Source organism: Lynx canadensis, chromosome B1 (assembly GCF_007474595.2).
Source record: "Lynx canadensis isolate LIC74 chromosome B1, mLynCan4.pri.v2, whole genome shotgun sequence".
In the NCBI taxonomy this organism is placed as follows: Eukaryota; Metazoa; Chordata; class Mammalia; order Carnivora; family Felidae; genus Lynx; species Lynx canadensis.
This window is the reverse complement of record NC_044306.2, coordinates 69,679,314-69,701,486: the sequence shown is the minus strand read 5'-3', so window position 1 is coordinate 69,701,486 and position 22,173 is coordinate 69,679,314. Positions and strand designations below refer to the sequence as shown.

At 35.8% G+C, this 22,173-nt stretch overlaps 1 protein-coding gene across 2 annotated transcripts in view; it reads left to right on the top strand.

The window, feature by feature from the left end:
• TMEM144 (transmembrane protein 144) overlaps positions 1–20,002 on the top strand; it is a 35,021-nt gene extending 15,019 nt beyond the window's left edge. Inside the window, exons 6-12 of one of the 2 annotated variants that reach the window (XM_030312844.1) lie at positions 1,894–1,975; positions 3,887–3,963; positions 6,156–6,274; positions 8,829–8,948; positions 10,066–10,163; positions 13,486–13,539; positions 19,223–20,002. In XM_030312844.1, the coding sequence (XP_030168704.1) occupies positions 1,894–1,975; positions 3,887–3,963; positions 6,156–6,274; positions 8,829–8,948; positions 10,066–10,163; positions 13,486–13,539; positions 19,223–19,306 (634 nt within the window). In that variant the 3' untranslated portion in view covers positions 19,307–20,002. The remainder of the gene's footprint in view (positions 1–1,893; positions 1,976–3,886; positions 3,964–6,155; positions 6,275–8,828; positions 8,949–10,065; positions 10,164–13,485; positions 13,540–19,222) is intronic. The other variant, XM_030312846.1, reaches the window with a different exon arrangement.
• The last annotated feature ends 2,171 nt before the right edge of the window (positions 20,003–22,173 follow it).

Below are 22,173 nucleotides of genomic sequence, written 5' to 3'. Positions count from 1 at the left end.
GTACCCTTCAAGTATCTCTACCATCCTGTATTGTTATTACGAAGACACACTGGTTGATACAAAGTAGAGGGTTTTTACTGTAACTTTGTGAGGAAAATGCAGTTGAAATGTCTAATGATAGCTTTGCAAATTAACATGTATGTAAGCACATGTTTAACTAAGAAATACACATTTAATTAGGTTTTATGCATTCATTTTTACTGAGTGTTAAGTACTTTGAGAACTTTGAAGGATGTGATATCTTCCATTGAATTAGAAAACCTGTAGAGAAAAAAGTTTACAACGACTTGTAAATGGTCTGGATTACGTGATGACTATCCTTAGTGTTGTGGGGATTCAGAGGAGAGGAAGATTCTGTGAGGACTGAGCTGGGAGGGAGGAGGGTTCTTCTCAAGTACAGCACTTCAATTCTTCTTTAGTTTGGATAAGAAAAGGGGAGTTCGTGGTGTGTCTAGCTAAGGAAGAAACACAAGCAGGAGCAGGTGGTTGGAGAGGGTGAAAGAGAAGCTGAAACAGGGACCGGGCAGGGATGAAAGTCCATGCGGAGAACTATGTCAAGTAGGTTGTAAGGAACATAATGCAGAGAGTAATAAAATTCAAAAAGGAAAGTTAAATTTGCAATAGAAAAGAATATGGAACCATTCAAGATTTTAAAGCATGTGAGAGACTGAACTAAGGAAACTAAGAAATTTTAATTTGTATTTAAAAAATAACACATTATATGCACTATTGTGCACTTAGCTACCTACACTATTTCAGCATCATATGTACTTTGAAAGCTTATCTTGTCTTAACTTTTGAACAATGCAAGCATGTTTTTAAAAGGAATGCCAAGGGGCATCTGGGTGGCTCAGTCGGTTAAAACGTCGGACTTCAGCTCAAGTCATGATCTCACAGTCCATGAGTTCAAGCCCCACATCAGGCACTGTGCTGACAGCTCAGAGCCTGGAGCCTGCTTCGAATTCTGTGTCTCCCTCTCTGTCTGCCCCTCCCCTACTTGCACTCTGTCTCTCACTCAAAAATAAATAAATAAATAAATAAATAAATAATAAAATAAAAACATAAAAAAATTTTTAAAGGAATGCCAAAAGTATACCAAAGGTGTCAATTTTCTGAAGTTCATTCAGTATTTTAACACATTTTAACCTATTTGCATGGTTCAAAAGTCAATGTTAAGTGAAACATTTGTTACAAAGATACTGGACGTGAATAGACAATGCATTATGAGAGAATGCTAAACGGGAAAAAATCATCAGGCTTATGTGTATGTGTTTTATTTCTTAAAATATACTCTGGAGATCTTTCCATATCAGAGCACAGAGGTCAGCCTCATTTCTTTTTTTGTAGCCATGTAGCATCCCATTGTGTAACCATGAAGGTGGCCTCACCTGAGTGTGGATGTACCGTGTTCTAGGGCCCCAGAGTCTCCTCAGTGGGGGTTGTATAGTTCTGCACTCACATCAGTGGTTATCTGTCTTCTATTGTTTGTCCACCTGAGGATGCTCTTAAACTTTTAGGGTTCTGTTGGCATCATAGGTGCAAAATAGTCATTCAAGGTGGTTTTCATTCAAGGTAATTTTTTACCATGTGATTCCAGAGTTAAGTAAGAATTAAAAGAAAGATGCAGCTATTGGCTGAAACAATAGAATCAAGAGAAAAATCTGATTTGAGGGGAAATCTTATAAGTTAAGCCTCTAACTTGTTGCAATTAAGGACAATGAGAGATGCCAAAGAGAATGGCGGTTCTAGAGAAATGACAGGGCCACTGAAGAGGCAGTTTGGAAGTAATCATATCGTCAGGACTAGATTTAAGCTGTTTTCTCATAAAAATGTAGGCAGTTTGATATGAACCAGGCTTATGATAACCATCACTAAAATTTACTTTTGTTACAGTGCTTTCATATTTTTGTTCATCAAAAGCGAAATACCAAGCAGCACGAGTTCTGTGGACACCACACCGTTAATGACAGAGCATGTGAGTGGAATATGAAAAACCATATGATTTGAAACATAAAATTAAGGTAAAAGGAAAGTGCATAGATTTGAAACACAGATGGGAAAGTAGTTCTTTTTTTCCTTCATCCAGGCTGTCTAAAATATGTTTTCATATTACATATTTATTATAGTTAGGTCTAGGTAGCGATCCATCAAGATTGCCACAGGAAAGCTTTTCACCAATCACAGAGACCTACTTCTATCTATTATTGGTAGATCCCAACTAGGCGATGTATAAACAAGCCCATATTTTGGAATGGCTTAAGGATTTCTGTAATAAGAAGACCCTAAAGGCTGAAGAAGAATGTGAAAGTTACTTTAGTAAGAGAGAGGAAGGAGGTCTGAAAGTAAGGCCCTGAGAGAGTAGTGGGAAATAGATCAAAGGCAGCCAGTGAAAGGATAAATCAAGTCATAGGGAAGTTGGAGTAGGACTTGATTTTCTTCCTTTTTCTCTTTCGCCACATCCTTTTCCACTCGAAGATAAAGACAAGAAATATGTAACAAATCACTGGTTGAGTTTGAAGAACCTAAATGAGTCTGGAGTAGCAAATCTAGATTAAATAGGGGCAACATTTATAAGAGATCTGACAGAAGACAGGTGCCAGTGACCACATACACAGAAATGACTTCAGGGCGAACCCCCATTGCCATGAGCCCAGACTCTAGTCCTTTCTATTTCAAGTATCTCTCCTAGCTGCCATGGCTCCATTGCTATCCAGATGCCCTCTGAAACTGGAATCCCACGCCCCCACTGACGTACTGCCTCCCTGAGGGTGCTCCCTGTACTCCTTACTTCAAAATTAACATTTTCTTCTCTCTTCCCTCTTCCTCTATCACCCTCATCAAATAAGGTGACTGAACCCTTAGTTAGGTTGAAAAAGTTAACTAATAATTAGCTGAAGTATAAGGGAAAGAGATTTGCTAACCCATAGACATCTCTATTCTGGAAAATGTCACAGAGAGAAGGGACAAATTGCGACTGAGTGAAGGAGCATTCCCATGTTCCTTGCCTACCCTATGGATTCGGATACCTCCTGAATCTTCAAACCACTCTTCAAGCCAAGGGAGAGAACGAGAAAAGAAATGCCACCTAGTACAAGATAAATTGTAGGCTAATTGCCTTAGATTTTCCTAAGCAAGATGGAGGGATATGAGCAAACCAAGTGTAAAGATACATAAGCAGCATGATTGGGTATTACACAACCATACATTATGAACTCCTCATCACAAAAGAAAGCAGTATTGCCAAAGGAAAACTTGACTTAACGCATGACAAAGAATTCAAATCTTACTTCTTATCTCTTACAAGAGCAGTAAGAGTATTACATCAAGTAAACTTTAGCCAAAAGGCAAAGATGATCATATTCAATATTATAAATATTATAAATTTGCCTCTAATTTTTATTGGCTCAGAATATTAACCTAATCATGAAACATGGCTGGACATGTTTTATTAAGTAATTCAGTTAAAAAAAAAAAAAAACAAAAACAAAAACTAAGAAAACTGCCTATCAATCTTAGGTATTCCGTAGAAGAGTCTGAGTTTTCCTTGGTTCTAATTTTTTTAACAGATTACTAAAATATGCAAAAGAAACACAAGCATTGTTAACTTCTGTTACTTTTGATAGGTGTATCAAAGTAGCCATGTATTAAACTGAAAAAATTTAAACAGAGAAGTTGCCAACTGCCAAACCATTCTGAATGAAAGAGGAACAGAATCAGAAACATTTGAGTCTGGAGATATCCACAGAATCAGAATGCATAATGTCAATTGTTCATATTTTAAAGTACGTTTGGGAAAGAAGAGAAAAACACTGAAAATCTTTTTGTCACCAATGTGATTATCAAGGAGTGCTGGTTTTGTTTTGGTTCATGCCAATATTTTCAATAGGTGATCAACAAAATTCAAGATCCCTGTCGTGACTATTCCTGGGTGGATAAACTCTCTACACTGCAACAGCGCATAGTGTAAGAAGAGGTTCCGTTATTCTCTTTCATATTTGGGTAAAGCAAGCGTTACTGGAGTGAAGTGATACTCATCTGAGTTCAAGAAGAAAATGGTAACATAAGCTCTGACTCCTGTAGTTTGATGGTGGAGAGACCTTCTTGTCCTCTGCTGAGTTTTTAGGTACAGAGGTCCTTGATCTCAGTGTTTCATGGAATTCTTAAGCTAGTGCAGTATCTCTGGCCAATAAGAAGCTGACTAAAGCAATCTCATTTTGCAGCAATTTTGTGCCTAAAGTAAAAGAGGTAATATAGGCCACAGCACAGAATGACCGATATGCTCTCAGCAATCACAGTCGAATTAGGAAATACACTTATCTAATACTGCACTGCCCAGGAGGCCTGCCGTCCGCTGGAAGTCCCTACACTCATGTGCTAGATGATTTTATAATCTCAAGATATTCATTTTCAAATATAGTAGTATACTCTGGGTCCATGTATTTCTACCCCCCACTATCATAAAGACTGAGAGAGTTTGGCTTACCATCAGCCCCTGTGTTTTAGAGTTTCTTGTGGGACGTTTTTAGATTCGCAGAGAAATGTGAAAATGTGTAAGCATATAGCTTGCGATTTACAGTCAATGACTGTTTTGGACCTTCTGTGGTGACACACATAAGCACTTGAAGAATATAAAGCATTTCCTCTGTTAGTATGTACACTATTCTCACAGTGGGAAAGAGGCAGTGCCTGGTGCATAACAAATGCTCGATGAATGTTTAAATCAATTGAGTGAATGAAAGAATGAGCTCACAAATAAGCTTTGGAAGATGAACATGTTGCTGTTTTTGCTTCAAAGTAAAACTGGTCTCTCAAAAAAACCACATTTTTTCACAAAGTTTCTCCCTTCTTAAGGGATTGTTAAGAAAACCATTTTTAATGTATATTTATTTTTTAATTCTCAAGTTAGTTAACATACAGTGTAGTCTTGGCTTAAAGAGTTGAACCCAGTAATTCATCACATACATATGACACCCAGTGCTCCTTCCAATAAGTGCCCTCCTTAATGCCCGTCACCATTTAGCCCCCCACCCCCATCAACCCTCAGTTTGTTCTCTATATTTAAGAGTCTCTCATGGTTTGCCTCTCTCTCTGTTTTTCCTTTCCTTCCCCTATGATCATCTGCTAAGTTTCCCAAATTCTACATATGAGTGAAATCATGTGATACCTGTCTTTCTCTGACCATTTTTGATTGTCTCATGATTGGCTAGACCTGATCTATTAGTCCAGTCTGTGCCTGGGATACCCCTTTCAGGACTATGTGCTCCAGGCTTCACCAGGACACAGGGATTTCCAGTGTGGATAGAGCTGATTGGCCCTGTGAGCACCTATTAAAATAAACTTTAAGAATATGTTTTTAAGCTTGGAAAGAAATGGGTTTGGTTTTTGTTTGTTTGGCTTTGTTGTTTGTTTGGTTTTGGGGTTTTTTTTGCCTAAAACTTTCTTGTTTCATGCCATTATCCTTTGTATTAACTTAAAGGGATTGTTCCAAAATATTAATCATCTCTCCTTAAGATTATTGGGAATACTTGCTTCATGTGAATAAGGCCCAAGTCTGAGGAGTCAACATGAACCCCGTGCTAAGATGAAATATTCTCTTTTTACAAAAAGTAATGTTTTATTGCAAATATCCAAATTATTTTATTAAATCAGCATTTCTTGACCGTGCCATAGTTGACTAAGGCGTAATTGACATAGGCAAGTCTGTGGATTTCCATCATTGTTTTGAACAAGCATGCATTTAGTATTTTGTCTATCCTAGCCCTGTGCTGGGTGTTATTGGTTAAAAAAGAAGCAGAGGGCATAGCATCAGTTCACAAATCGTTCATATTTAGAGAGCCAAGTTTATTATGATGGCAATCGTCCTATCTATGTAATGACAATTTACAATGATAATCCATTATAACTTCTGTAAATTGTGTACGTCCACTATTAAACAGTGGGGGGCCAAAGCTTCAGTCTGTGCCCTGATGCTGCTCTGACCCTGCAGGGTATTTCTTTGACTTTTGACAGTCATGGAGCTTGAGATAGATGAGTGATTTCTGCTTAACTGCTTGTGATTTATACTCTGAAGCATGCTTTCGTTATGATTCCATTTGTGTGTTTGTCAGAAATACTGCTGTGGGCCAAGATTAGCAGTGATGTATTTGTTTTTTAAGGGGCTGCAGTCTTGCAGTGATATCTGGAATACTCTACGGGTCTACGTTTGTGCCAATCATTTATATAAAGGACCACAGCAAAAGAAATGATAGCATATACACAGGGGCAAGCCAGTATGGTAAGAGTAAAACATTATTTTACTTTATAAATAAACTCCATACCTGTTTTTCTACTTAAGAATATAAAAAGAATGTGATTACATAGTAAATCCTGGCACATAGATTTGATATTTTGCATTGTAAATGGTCACTATAGATTAAAAGTAATAAAGGACTGTTTGATTATTTTCACATGATCATCAAATATAAATATAATCAACTTTAGTCAGGATTTATATCAGCTACTTGGATGTTAACACATGGTTCCTGGCTTTATAGTAAGATTTGGAGATTATTTTCCAGTTAGTTAATCTCTGGGAAAATATGTACTCTTCTCCTCTTAAAAAGAAAAAAACTGAAGTGCGGTACATATCACTTTAAAATGAAATAAAGGTCAAAGTATAGCCTCGTTAGAGGATATTGTTTTTAAAGCATAAAGTAGTGCATTGAAAAGCCCAACATAGGCTCCCAAGTTATCTCAGTTTCTAGTGATAGAATTAGTCTCTCTGGTATAAACTTAACACTATATGAAATAGCCTTGTACAGACTCATCAGGAGATGAAAGGGTGTCTACTGCAGCAGTCCTATCATTATGTTACAGCATAGTTTCCATCAATGAAATCATAAAAGAATGAGATTGTGGGTAATCAAGTTCTAAATTAGATGGTACTGAAAATGAATGTGATCTATGTTCAGATAAGGGAAAAATTTGAAGGGCAAAAGTCATGAGGGAAAGACTGATAAAAAAAGCTGGTATTTGAACAACGTTAATTGAGTGGATAGAGTAAGGAAGGAAGACCGTTGTTTCTTCCTTCCTTTTTTATATTCAGCCCCATGAACACCACTCAAATATTTTACTAACTTCTGTCTTTTTTATAAGAGTGTATACAATACTTTTGGTGTTTTTATTCTTTTCATTTGTAAAGGAAAAAAAACAATAAAAATAGAGTAACATAGGATAAATTAAAAGAGAAGGAGAAAAAAGAGTGAAAAAATAAAATGGAACCAGGAATGAGTCTAAACTCTGTGACACATCTGTACACTGTCTAGAAATGAACCATAAATTTGGCTCTAAGGTTTCTTACAGACACAAGGGAAATCAGATCAGTCCCACAAATCAGTGAATGCAAGATAAAAAGAACTAATTACCCAGGAGTACAGTTGTTCTTGGTCCTGGGACATAATAAACAATGTACTCAACAATCTCTTTATGTAAATAGTACAATCAATTCTTAGGGATCTATCCTATGACAATTTGAATGTAGTCTGGTAGGAATACACCTTATTCCAATTTATTCAAAAATAATCCTAGGGAGGTATAATTTTTTATTTCATTTATTTAACGAACACATAAGTAGTACGTGAACTGTGCTAGACACTGTTCCAAGCACATTACAATAATAACTCAGTTGACCCTCATAGCAACCTTTGGGTTAGATGCCATTATTATCCTTGTTTTACAGTTAAGAAAACTAAGAGAGAAATTAGGTAATTTGTCTGAGTCTCAAAGTTAGCAAGTAGTGAATTGAAGATCCCACCCAGGTGGTCTGTGCTTTTAAAAACTGTGTTATGTTGCCTCTTGTGGTGGTCCATAGATGTGTTGATCCAGAAGTAGGGTCTAAGATTTTAGAAGAATAGACAAACTCTTTGATGTTCAAGCTTTTCTCCTTAAACATGGCCGCTCATCTTTGTCAAAATTTTAGTTGAGAGGAACATCCAATGTGGCCTTCCCAGCCAATAAGTTATAGTACACCCGTCTGTATGACTAGAGTACAACCTAATCAAACAATCAGTGGAACTGCAGTTTCTCAGATATTGGGCCACCATAATGTAATGAGATTTATAATAAACAATTGAATAAAACTCTCTTTGGGATAACTTCCTGAATATCCTTCCATATAACGTCATCTGCAACAGAGATGCTGGTCTCCAAATTGGTCACCATATAAAATTAGCACTCCCATAATTTTTTCACACACACGCCCCAAATACAGTCTACCTGGAGATTTGCTATAGCCATTGATAAAATTAAATCTGAATACTATTCTTTTTTTAATGTTTATTTATTTTAAAAGAGACAGAAAGAGAGCACTGTGTGAGCAGGGGAGGGGCAGAGAGACAGGGAGAGAGAGAATCCCAAGCAGACTCCACACTCTCAACATAGAGCCCAACGCAGGGCTCAGTCTCATGTACCATGAGGTCATGATGGGAGCCAAAATCAAGAGTCAGATGCTTAACAGACTGAGCCACCTAGGCACCCCAGTCTGAATACAATTCTTAAAAAGAAGATCGTATTCACATAACGTTTATAGTTTCTTATTTATCTTTCCAAGATAATCATAAAAAAGTCTTTTAGACTTGATTATAATAACTAATTGACCACTTCATATTTCTAAGTTTTAAATATGTTAATTTAATTCCATATACACAGCATGTAGAAAACTAGGATAATAAAATATAATTAATGACTGTTTACTTTTAAGGTTAATTTTGGTGGATTTGTTTTATTATTAGAACCTTAAATATATTTGAAATGAATGACACATTTGAGAGTTTTATAATATGTATTTTCAGATTTAGACTATGTTTTTGCACACTTCAGCGGCATCTTTCTTACAAGTACAGTCTACTTTTTCGCCTACTGTATAGCCATGAAAAATAACCCTAAGCTATATCCTGAAGCAGTCTTGCCAGGTAAGAATATTTACTATAAAAAATCTTACTCTGTGAGAGTACACTCACTTAGTTTGATTAATTGTCATCTGGAAACCAAGCCATCCTGTGTGTGTGTGTCTGTGTATATGTTCATTCCCTAATTGCTTTGACCCAACTCACAACTAAATATGAAGGATTTAAAAGCCATGAAACTGGATATGAAATACTAGTCATCACAGAACCTGAAACTTGAGCAGTGAATCTAAGATCCACTGGTTTCCTACACCAGAATATCTTGTAAATTGACCATCAGACTTTATTATTTCTTCTTTATTACCTCAGGATGTTTATTAAAAGTCAGAGTCCTATGACTATTTTTTTTAAAGTGTCAACAAATAGAAATTTGTAGTCACTTAGGTCAACAAACATTTTCTCTGAAAAATAATAAGAAGCCGTTTTAGAGTTTGAAAAAAGCATATGTTGAATGCGCATGCTTTGGGCTTAACCCATTCGGCATTGGTGGTAAAAAATACATATAATTTCTCACTTATTTCAGAGTTTGCCATAATGCAATTTGGGACATAAGTCCACAAGCAAAATTTTTTTAAGAACAAAATAAAACATATGTCAGAGATTCATTTTGAATACCTGATTCAGTAAAGTCAATGTGTGCTGCTATACCATTATAAAAAATGATAAGATATGTACTGAACACTTAGCTAAACTATCCTGAAATTTATATCTGGTATTTTCTTTCAAATTCTAGGAGGCTTTTCTTTCCCCCTTAGCTCTAAACATCTTTATGTTTATAGTTTAGCATAAATGGTGTTCACAGAGCATGCTCAGATCCAGTATCGTCCCTTGGTCCTTCTCCACTACCCAATCTTTACCTCAACCACAACATTGGGTATTTTATTTAATGTCAAGAAAGTGAAAAAATTGATAATTATACCCACAGCCATCAAGAGCAAAAAAAAAAAAAAATGACTTGGTTTCCAAAATTATCGTAAAACACAGCTCAAAAATCCATGTTGGCCGACAATGTCAGTGGGAATGCGTTGATATGAGCAACTTAATATTCCTGCTGTATCTAGAGCATGGATTTTTCAGGAGAGGAACGTGGCTTGTAAGTGTGCACTGTTTGTGTGTGTTTCAGGTTTCCTGTCAGGAGCTCTTTGGGCAATAGCTACCTGCTGTTGGTTCATAGCTAACCACTCTCTCAGTGCTGTGGTCAGTTTTCCAATAATCACTGCTGTAAGTAGCTAACTCGTCTTTCCCCAGTTTTGTTTTTTAAAGGTAAATCTGATTTTTCTGAAGCAGCCCTAGTGAATCACTGAGGACTGTCATGGAGTTTGATTTTTTTAAGAGTACGATGTGTATAATAGTTTCATGTGGATTCACCAGCAGCCTCTGGTCTCATGTCCTTGACCACTAAGGGAACATTGCTAACCTCATTTTAGCAGGTTTATTAATCGTTGATATCCTTGCAGTTTTTGTCTGGTCATTTTACCTAATGTTATTTTGGATACATTGTAATTTGCTGTTTATAACAGTATTTATCTCTAGATGACAGTTTATAAATTAAAAATGCTCTTGCGTATATTCTGGCACTTGAAGCTCATGAAAACCTTGTGAGACAGAAAGTACTTCAGACTCCTCATGTGGAACTTCATCTGGTACTTTTTAAAGAAGGCTTTCAGGAAGTGCTAAAGCAAACTACTGTCTCTGGATGAGTTATATGATTAAACATCAAGTTTTGCGCTGTACTTACGAAAGGGAGTAAATGGGGTAGCTAATTCTTTTTAACACATTATTTCCTCAGAAGAGACCATTTATTTTCTGGCACTAAATTCTTAATAGAATGTATCACATGGGGCCTTTTACAGAGGACACTGAGTAACAATAAATAATATTCCTCAAACAAATTTACAGTAGACAGAGATTTGGTTTTTCTATCACTCTTTCTTGTATTAAATTATGGTAAAGACTTAGGACAAAACATTAAAGCCTAATTCAGTGGAAATAAATTGCTGAGGTAGGTGAGGTATGGGCAGATGGTCGGTGGGAGTAATCACTGTGGCTTTTGGAGACTTGCCTGTCTGAAGCACTGTTCTCGAATCACCGTGATATAAGCAAAGTCTTCTCACCTACCAGGTGGAGCTTCCTCTGGTGCCTGGGGTTTGTTACCTGGGGAAAATAGGTGTTCCTGGGAATTGAGGGAATTGAGCAACATTACTACTAGGTTCTTGTTTGGTTTCACTTTCATTACTCTAGCCAAAAACAACCTTTTCCACATGCAGACAAGATTCAGTCTTTTCGTCAACGATCTCATATTTTTCTTTATTTCATTTCTTGGGAGAACTAGATTTTTTTAACGTTAACTTTTTTTAGTGGAAAATTTCAAACATACCCATTACCCAGCTTCAACAATAATAAATATGATCAATTTTATTTTATCAAAAGAGCACTTTTTTTTAAATTCCGGGAGCACTGTTCTTCCCAGGTGCATATATTTCCACTGTTATGTACTCACTGGTAACTAGATTGTGAGTTTCTTGAAAGCAGCATCTATATTATTTATTAGCAAATGATAATTAAAAAGGAAAGAGGGAAGGAAGGAAGGGGGGAGGGAGGAAGGGAGGGAGGAAGGGAGGGAGGGAGGAAAGGAAGAAAGGAGGGAGGGAGGAAGCAAAAGAGAGAGGGAGGTGGGAGGGAAGAAAACAGAAGAAAAAAAACCCATGTAGCAGGAGCAAGCTTGTTCCCTCTGCTCTAAGTTTTCTCTGATAAATCTAAAAGCTGAATCAGTTTATTCAGAAGCTCAGCTTCTGAAGATAGCTCAAGCTCACCTCATTTTCAAAGGCTGATTTACAAATGTGCAATTTATATTCATTTTATGGAAGGGAAATATGCAATCCCAATTGCCAAAAAATCAGCTCTATTTCTTATCCAAAACTCCTTCCTACCTGGCTCTCCTCTGCCTGAATCAGACAGGATGTCCACACTCTGAATTGTGCTTGCATTACTTTTAGCAAAGCACCATTCCTATAACCACATCACTCCCTACAATAACCCTTAGACCACGTCTAAACTAATATTTAGGAAATCATCACCCAAAAAGCCTCAAAGGGCAATGATACCTTTTGGCATTGTCTTCTATTATCTTCTCTGAATGGATATAAATTTTCAGATTAGAGAGGATAAAATTCTTGAGCGATTGGCATGATAACATTAATATTATATCCCCCATTCTATTGTTTCCTCTTATCCTGTCCCAAGTCAGTGTGGAATTGCCTGAAGGACGCAGATGCTTCTTGTTTGATTTGGATTTTGAGGCTTAGGACCTTACGTCACTGATAAAAGACAGTTCCTTTGACCTAGTTCTCTGGCTCTTTTGATGTTGAACCTTCCAGATGCTGATAAACAGAGTAAAGTATTTTTATTGCTTTGCTTACATACCGGGAGTAGAGTCCAACTTTGCTGACCCAGCCGTGTAGATGGTTGGAGTAGTGGAAGGGGAAAAACATGTTGGAATTGTTTCTGTGAAACTCTTCCAGAGTTTGTGCAGAGCTTGAAAAGGAATCCTAAAAATGCTGATACAATACACCTTCTCCACAAAGACCAAATTCCAATTGTTTTTTCCTTCTCAGCTATAAAAAGTTAATAAACTTTAATAGCTAAAAGTTTCAAACTGCAGTATCATCCTTTCTACCTTACTTCTTCTCATTTCCTTTTCCTATATTATTTTATTCCTGTCTGAATAAACCTATTGCTTATTTATCTTTACATGGCTTTTGTATCTTTCCATAATACTGTCATTAGCATTCGTTGGGATTTAATGTTAGACATAGTTCATCACCGTGCAATAGTATCAGTTTAAGAATTTTTAAAAAAAGTTTTTTTAACGTTTATCTATTTTTGAACGAAAGAGAGCATGGGGTGGAGAGGGACAGAGAGAAAGGGAGACACAGAATTGGAAGCAGGCTCCAGGCTCTGAGCTGTCAGCACAGAGCCCAATGCAGGGCTTGAACTCACGAACCGTGAGACCATGACCTGAGCTGAAGTCGGATGCTCAACCGACTGAGCCACCCAGGCGCCACAAGAAATTTTTTAAAGTACATTATTGGCTGGGTCTCAGAGAACATACTACAGTTTCTTCAATTATGAGATTGCCTCATTCCCAAAAAAGTTATCAGTTGTTCCTACACTTACTTCTATTAATCCTATTTCTATTGTCCTAAGTTTGTTAGAAAAACATAAACTATTTGTTTATTAAAATATTATAAGTAGATAACATTAAAGAAAAGTATTAGATGGCACAAAATATTACAGCATCATCAATATAATAAATATGAAAATCATAAAGAAACAAAAAAATCTTTATTTTTTACCTAATGCTACCTTGGTTAATGTTGAATTAGAGCTGAGATTATGAATAGTTTAAGCTGACAATATTGTTGTATTGTTTTCATGGCAAAAAGTTACTCAAAGCATAAGGTCATCTCTCCAATTTACTGTATGTAGAGTACACGTCACAGAAAAATAACTAATCTAATTAGAACTTTTCTTTTTATTTAAGGGTCCAGGATTTATAGCTGCAATGTGGGGTGTCTTCAAGTTTAAGGAAATACAGGTATGTACAAGAAAGGGCAGATTTAGAAAACAGGCGTAGGTTCAGGTAAGAAAGGTATTTAATACTATGTTTAATACTATGTTTCTGTTATTTTTCTGAAAACTGTATGTGACTCCTAAGCCCAGGGCAGAAAACACATGAAAGGATTTAACAAGTGAAGATGTTCAAAATGTTATCATCCCTAACAAGGAAAGAAAATACTAAAGCTGTGATAATTATTATGAAACATATTTCTCTCCACCCCAGCCCCCAGTCCAAAAATGCTTTAGTTGACTTTATTTTCCTTTAAGAGATTTTGGTTAAATAACCAATAAAATATGATGAGAAGGAAATTTTACTTAATGTAAAATCTGGCAGATAAACAAGATGAAAGATTTTTTTATCCTAAGATTAAAATATCCCTGAGGCAAATGGACCTTGGGAATAGATTTTTCTGTTGGTTCTCATGTCTCTCAAAAGCTCCATAGCAAACCAGCAACTTTATAAGAAAATGGTGGGGTAGCAAGGGACTATTACCACTTCTCTTTCAAGTGTAAATGATGGCGATTTAAAATTGCATTTATTAAATACTTCTAGGATGTGTGTGTGTGTGTGTGTGTGTGTGTGTTGTTTTCATTAAAAATTGTTGTAGGAGCACCTGGTTGACTTAGTCAGTGGAGCATGTGACTCTTGATTTTGTACTTATGAGTTCAAGCCCCATGTTGGGTGTAGAGATTGCTTAAAAATAAAATCTTAAAAAAATACTTTTTAATTGTTTTCAGAATTTTTCCCATTTACCTTAATTTGAGGAACATATGTGAATAGTATTTTTGTAATAGCTTTTACTAAAAATATTTATACAAATTAGAGACACTCTGTCAAGGCATCATAGATGTAATATTTTCTATCTTAATCTGCAGCTATAATAACAAATAATTTCTGGTTCTAAGACAATCTGATGTTACTAGTATCTGGGAACCAAAAGGCGACCCATCTACCTGGATGATCCTTAAAATGATTGATTATTCAATATTAGATATAAAATATCATTTCCTGTATTTTAAATGAAATGTTTTGATTTAGAAAACCATAATTTGACAGTACAAGATTCTCAAATTTAAAAAATAATAAATTTTTTTGGAATATATGCACCAATATCTTATTTTTTTTAATGCATAAGACAACTTAAAACATTTATAGAGCCATAAATTACTTTCATACACACTTGTCATTTATTTTAGTTAGGGTTGCTTTCCACAAAAAGTAGTTCTATGTCCAAAACATATCGTAATCTCTTTGCAAGTATTTCCTTTGCCCCAATCAGGGTAATGATTTCTATTTATTTATTTTTAATTTTTTTTAATTTTTTTTAACATTTTTATTCATTTTTGAGAGATAGAGACAGACAGAGCATGAGCGGGGAAGGGGCAGAGAGAGGGAGACACAGAATCTGAAGACAGACTCCAGGCTCTGAGCTGTCAGCACAGAGCCAGACGCGGGGCTCAAACTCACGAACTATGAGGTCATGACCTGAGCCGAAGTCGGACACTCAACCGACTGAGCCACCCAGGTGCCCCATGATTTCTATTTAAAAATTGGGTGTTTATTATCTAGTATAACATACTGAAGCCTTAGAAAATCACAAGTGAGCATAGCTTATTTGCAGTTATAGTTAAAAAGAAGCACAAACCAAAAATAAATTTAAAATAAAGGATTTGGAAATTACCTTAGTTACTACTGCAGTAATAATGTAACTGAATCAAAAATCTTCTTTTCTAGTTACAAGAACCTCTTGGGAGAGAGAAACCCTAAACATTGAGCCTACTGTTAATTCCTTAGTCCTCTAAAAAGAACTAAAAGACATTCAAAGAAAGCTTTTTTTGTTGCTTATGGACACCTTTAAAACGACAGCTCACACCAAATTTTTAATGAAAAGCCATGGCCAAGTAGGGCTTAACTTTGGAGTGCAAGGATAGTTTATAATGTGCAAATTAATCACTGTAATATAATGTTAGATAAACAGAGAAAAGCTATGTGATAATATTTTTTCAAAAGGCATGTGCTAGAATTAAAAATCAGTTTTTAATTAAAAAAAAAACTCTTCAAAATGTTCAAATAGGAGAAAGCTGTCTGTCAAAAAACAATAGCAAACAAATAGCTAAGGTGAAACAAAAGTTCTCTCTCAATTACACCTCAATAAAGCTGAAAACAAAAGGTCTTCTCTTTAAGTTGGAAGTCAAAAGATTTCTCCATTATTGTTGTTATTCAATATTTTCTGGAGATCCTAGCCAGTGTGATAAATTAAATTAAGAAAGAGGCAACATAGATGTAGGAAAGAAAATGAGAAAATTGTCATTTGCATGTAACATTATCTTCGTTAAAAATTCAAGCCAGTCAGCTGAAAATCTTGAGATCCAATAAGATTATTTGGTAACATGCTGAAATATAGGATAAATATAAAATCAATAGCTTTCTAATACCAATAACTGATTAAAAAGTGGAAAATAAATATTATTGAAAACTATAGAAATTATTAAAAGATAAGAAAATAATCAGCAAGAAACCTGCTGGATTTATAAAACCACTCAATTTCCCACAAAAAACTTCCTACAAAACATAATATCAGAACAAATGGGGAAGCCCACCGTATTCCTGAGGGAGCAGCTCACTGCTGTCAGTAGACAGTTATTTCCAATTCACATTCAGTGTGATTTCTACAAAATTCCAGCGCAATTGTCTCTGGAATTTTGAGAGTGAGTTTGGCCAAGTATGTATGTAAAAATAAAGAGAGAGAGGGCCAAGATGAAAGCAGAGAGTGACTTTTATTGACCTTCTGGGAATTAAAAAAAAAAAAAAAAAGCGGAAGAAGAACTTACAAATCTGTCTACAAACAAAATTTAAGAAGTATTCAGTGAGGCTTATCATTCAGTGCAGGTGCCTAACTGCCTCTTAATGGGTGGCTTAAAGGCAAGTTTTAAATACTTTACATGCCACCGAGTTTAAGAAAGAGCTGTCAACTGAACACTGACACCAAAATCCTATCAGAATTTTTAAACATTATTCTTCTTAGAAGCAAGATAAAACCCTAGAGGAAAACAAAAGCAACACATGTATCTCTATACTTTTAGGCCCTACCAATTACGTCTTGAAGCAGTACTCAAAGACACATATTGGAAAGTCTACAACCTGCAGGAGTAAGAACTTAATCTGAGATCCAAGTACTTTTTGTGCTAAAGGGTTTAATGATTTCATTTAATCTTAATGCCATAGGGCACCAGTTGGATATTTTCCACTTCCAGTGTTCTTTTATATCTGCTATCTGTTCCTTTTGGGAAGTTTGTTTTGTTTGAAATTTGTTTGAATTTTATATTTAGCTATTTTAAGCTAGATATAAATTATTATTTTTAGAAACACACATTAGCCACAATGTCTACAAAAATACAGGAGATTATCACTACAACAATTTATAGGTCAGTAGCTAATCTCAGATAGAGGATGAGATGATTTGTGACCTTAGTAACTGTTTCAGAAATCCAAGTTAAAAACTTTTTGCTTTGGGGAGAATGTTAGCATGATCTTTTAAGTGCTAATATTCACCTTTGATGAAGGGAAACAATTGCTGTTGCCCAAATATAATTGGTCTTTTTCTCTAGGAGACTGGGAAGTTTGAACAGATTCTTCACCTTAAAGGGAAAAATATTTCACTCTCTGAGAACATTATTCTTCTGTCTACATAGACAATAAAGGAGAGAGCTTAGCAAATAATCAGAGAGCTTAGTCCCATAATCAGGTTATAAAATGGTAATAAGTGAGGGCCCCGTATGTTGTTTTTTCTTACTTAAGTAATTCTATCAACTGTTTAATTCACAAATGACATTTGGAAATCACCTGAGTGTATTCATTCTTTGAACAAATAGGTATTGAGTGCTTGCTCTCCACCAGTACAGGTATCTAGGTAAAGGTTGCAGTCTTCAACACTGACAAGATATCAGGGAACCTTAAAGTCTTAGCAGGAGTGTGTGTGTGTGTGTGTGTGTGTGTGTGTGTGTGTGTTAATAAGCTCCTCTGTACTTAGCAAGGCTTTGTGGTGCTGTTTTCATTTGTGGAACTTGTATTAGAGGAACTTTGGGTAATATTCCTACTCACAGTGAATCAGAAAATTCAGCTGTCCCCAACTCAACTTACAAAGACTTGTCTCATCATCAAATACAGGTCAATTAATCCATTCTCTCCCAATTCTTTATTAGGTTGAAGAAAGAGACTATACGCTTTTTGTAATTTTGGCTATGTATTAATTAGCATTAATCCTAATAAGAGCTAATAATGATATTATATTATTTGACTGTCAGGAGATCTCAGTGCACTTTTAGACATAAAGTCTAAACATAGACAGAAAATCTACAGTTAGGGAGGTGCTGGTCCTGTTTTACTTCATGATGTTCAAACCTTACCTTAGAGCACCAGGGTTTATATTTAATGTGGGGTATAGACAGCCTGGCCAGTATTCAGATGGGAATAGCCTGGGAGCTTGAAACTATTTCATATGAAAAATGGTCAAAGGAGCTAAAATACTGATCAGGAAAAAAAATTGCTTCAGGAATATAAGGCAGTTATTTTTTAATGTTTCAGGGTTTATCTTGTGGGAGAGGGATTAGAATCGATCTATCTGTAACCCTGGAGATAGATAGAACTTATGGTAAATAAAATATTTCTACTTAACACAGAAAGATATTTGTTAATCAGAGATGGACTGGCCACATTGGGAAGTGGTTCTCAGTGTTTCCCATCTTTAAGATCAGTGGACCTACCCATAGCTGGACAAGGCAAACTCAGTCTCTCTGTTCCTTTCTCACCCTTCAGATCGAGCTCTATCTCTCCATCTGTACCTCATCATCTGTCCCCAAGCAGACTCTAGTTGCCTCCTTAACGATCTCCTTGCATCCGTTCTGGACCCCTCCAATCTGTTCACCATCCGCAAATAAGTGTGGGCTTTATAAAATGTGAATCCCATCTTTTCACCATGTCCAGCTGCCTATGTCTTTGCCTTCCCATTACTTGGAAAAATAAAACCTCAAACTGTACATGACCTATGAGCCCCGTGTATGTTTGGGCCATAGCCCTCCAACCTGGTTTTTATCCACTTAACTCATTGCATGGGTCACACTGACTTTCTTTCCCTGGCAAGTATCATACTTTCTCATACAACAGAGCTTTGCACATAAAATTCCTTCTACCTGGAGTCGCTACCTGTTTCCCTGCCCAATTAATTGATACTTACAGTTAGAAGCTTAATTCTCCACCATCCAAACCAGCCTCATTGAGATTCCTTTGTAACACACCTCAGAAACAATCATGCTTGTTTACTTATTAACATTCCTCTCACTTTGTAACATTCTTTTCTGTGATTAACTTCTGTCTCCCATATTATATAATTATCTGCATAAGGGCACATTTTGCTCACCATTTTAACTCCAGCACATGTTGATGCAAAGTGGATGCCCACATGTATTTACTGAGTGGGTGAATTAGCAAGGCTCTTGTGGGTTTTCAAGAGAATCTGAATGATTGCTTGGAGGAAGAGCAAAAAGCATGCAGATGGCTGGAGCAGAGAGTTAGCAAGGTCCCTAGCAATCTTAAGAGTCTGTGCTTTCTGCATGTTTGATTCAAATTTTCTTAATTACAGTTACATTTTTTTATTATTCAGGGTCTACAAAACTACCTATTGATGATATTTGCATTTTGCATCATCTTGACTGGAGCATTATGCACGGCTTACTCTAAAATCTAACAGGCATAAGACCAGCAGATGGCAGCAGTGGGTAAGAGAACACCACTACGGGACTCCACAAATATGCCAAGGACAGAGTTCATTTTCATACAGCAAATGGATCTCCACTTGTCTTGGACTGGGTAAATGATTTTTTTCCCCACAAATGTGAAAATAAAGAAAACTAAGTTTCAGTCAAGTGTAAAAATGAAAAAATCTGCTAATGAACTATTTATGAAGGGAAGACTTTCCTGGGTGACTACAATGTCTGCATTCTCACAGCACTAGAGTGCTCCTTTTACCACAATATGGACTCAATGGGCAAGGCAACTTATGCTTGTTGCATAAGCTACAAAACAGTATGGAGTTCATATACACAAAGAATTTTATATATGTCCAAGTTTCCAACATGTTACCCTCATTAATGAAGAGAGGAAGAAAAATGTTGGGGAGAGAAATAGAAGACCCACCTTATAATGGAATTCCAAAGATATTTAGATCCTTTGCTAGAAAAAGTAAATGTCACGGTTGGTCACTGAATGTTAAAAAGGCCATTTCATTATTTTTAGCCCAACCTTATTTTTACTTCAAATTAATATTGCACAACTCTACATCACCCACTGGTCTTAGCTCAGAATGCTCTTGATTATCTCCAGATAAAATCCTCTTCAGAGAAGAAAAATTTCCCACCGTTGGGATTATATGTATAATACATATACAAACAAATACAAGTGCACATGCATAAATGCACACACATATGTATGTATGTAGGGGGAATTCTAGAGTTGCTGTAGTGAGGGTCTAGCTTATCAGAATGAGAATTTAGAGGGACCAAAATCTTCTTTGTATGTATAATTTATTATTTTTTTCTGAAATATACTTCTGTAAAATTCTCTTTAAACTGGAGACTTTCTTCCTGTTTTAACCGGTGGTTTCCATTAGGTTAAAGAAAATAATGGACATGTTATTTATACGTGTGTGTGTGTGTGTGTGTGTGTGTATTCAGAAGAGACAGAATAGCATTCTACTTAAGTGTATGCACTCTAGAGCTAACCCAAATGGGTTTAAATCTCACTTGTTCTTCATCTTAATTGTATGATTTTGAACAAGTTCCTGAGCTTCCTGTATCAGATTCCTCATCTGTAAAATGGAAAATAGTGATAATGATGATTATTGCAAGGTTCAAGTTAATTAAAATCTGTACCATGTGTTCATGAGTGTCTGGCACTTGGCAAACGTTATATAATTCTTAGTTATTATTATTATGTGCTGTTTGAGAAAGCAAATGTGTCTGTAGATTGGAGAATATTTTGTAAGAGCTATTGCCCTCACCGCCAGCCCATCCAAACAACTACTTATTCCTCTTTATGAGTGCACTTTTTTTTTTTAATTTTTTTTCCAACGTTTTTTATTTATTTTTGGGACAGAGAGAGGCAGAGCATGAACAGGGGAGGGGCAGAGAGAGAGGGAGACACAGAATCAGAAACAGGCTCCAGGCTCTGAGCAGTCAGCACAGAGCCCGACACGGGGCTCGAACTCACGGACCGCGAGATCGTGACCTGGCTGAAGTCAGACGCTTAACCGACTGCGCCACCCAGGCGCCCCAATGAGTGCACTTTTAAAAATGATACTGGAGTCTCGATTTCATTGAATTATTTAATTGTCACACCTTACCAAAACTCATTTTAACTTTAACCTGAAATACCATTAATTATGTTGATAACTTTAAATATAAGTTAACATAATTATTCTTTAGTTGAGATTGCCAATTTATATGCAAAGTTTTAAATGTGAAATTAAACAATTGCAGAAGAAAAAAAAAATTTTAATCTTATTACCACTATATAGTTTCTGCTACCATACAATGCCTTTAGTGTTAGAGTAGTGTGGGGAAAAATAAGCTTTTCAAAATAATTACCATATAAAAACTCATTGTATACAGGTTAGTCTAAATAGGCAACTACTGGGGAACCTGGGTGGCTCAGTTGGTTAAGCGTTCAACTCTTGATTTAGGCTCAGATTATGATCTCATGGTGGTGTGATCAGCCCCTGCTGTGGGGCTCCGTGCTGAGTGTAGAGTCTGCTTGGGATTCTCTCTGTCCCTTTTTCTCTGCCCCTCCTTTGCTTGCACCCAAAATAATAAATAAACATTTAAAAATAAATAAACATTAAATTACTTAATAAATAAACATTTAAAAATAATAAAATAAACATTAAAATAAATAAATAATAAACATTAAATAATAAATAAAGAATGAAAATAATAATAAACATTAAATAATAAATATATAACCATTAAAAATAATAATAAATAAACAGGCAATTGCCAATTCTACACTTTCTTTGCTCAACTTAGGAAGTTAATGTCTCTCTCCAAGTTTTGCAGCTTTATTTTTTCTTATCTAGTATGGTCAGATTGTTGTGTTTTAACTCTTTATTGCTTGGCTGTCTCTGTGTAGAGAGAAGGTACTACCTGAAGTAGGGAAGTAGGAGACCAGTGAGGCTGGCATCCAGATTATTAAAATTTTTTCTTAGCAGAATAAAAACTCCTAATTCCTAAAAATTCCTAATGAGTTTTATGGAGTTAATAGTACAGTATTTCTCCTGAGCTACCAAATCTACATTTGTTCCTGTTGTGCTCATTTATTTGCACTTAGAGTTGCTAACCACTAAACCTATATGTATCAATATTGGTAGAACTGAAAAACACATTGAGTTAAAAAGGCAAGTTCTAGAACCATGTGCACAGCATGATACCATTTAGGTACATTTTCAAAAATCAAAGTAATATATATATTTTTCTATGCATGCCTATATATGCAAAAAGTTAGAAAAAATACACAAAACTCATAATAATGTTTGCTTCTAGTGAGGGTAAATGAGATCAA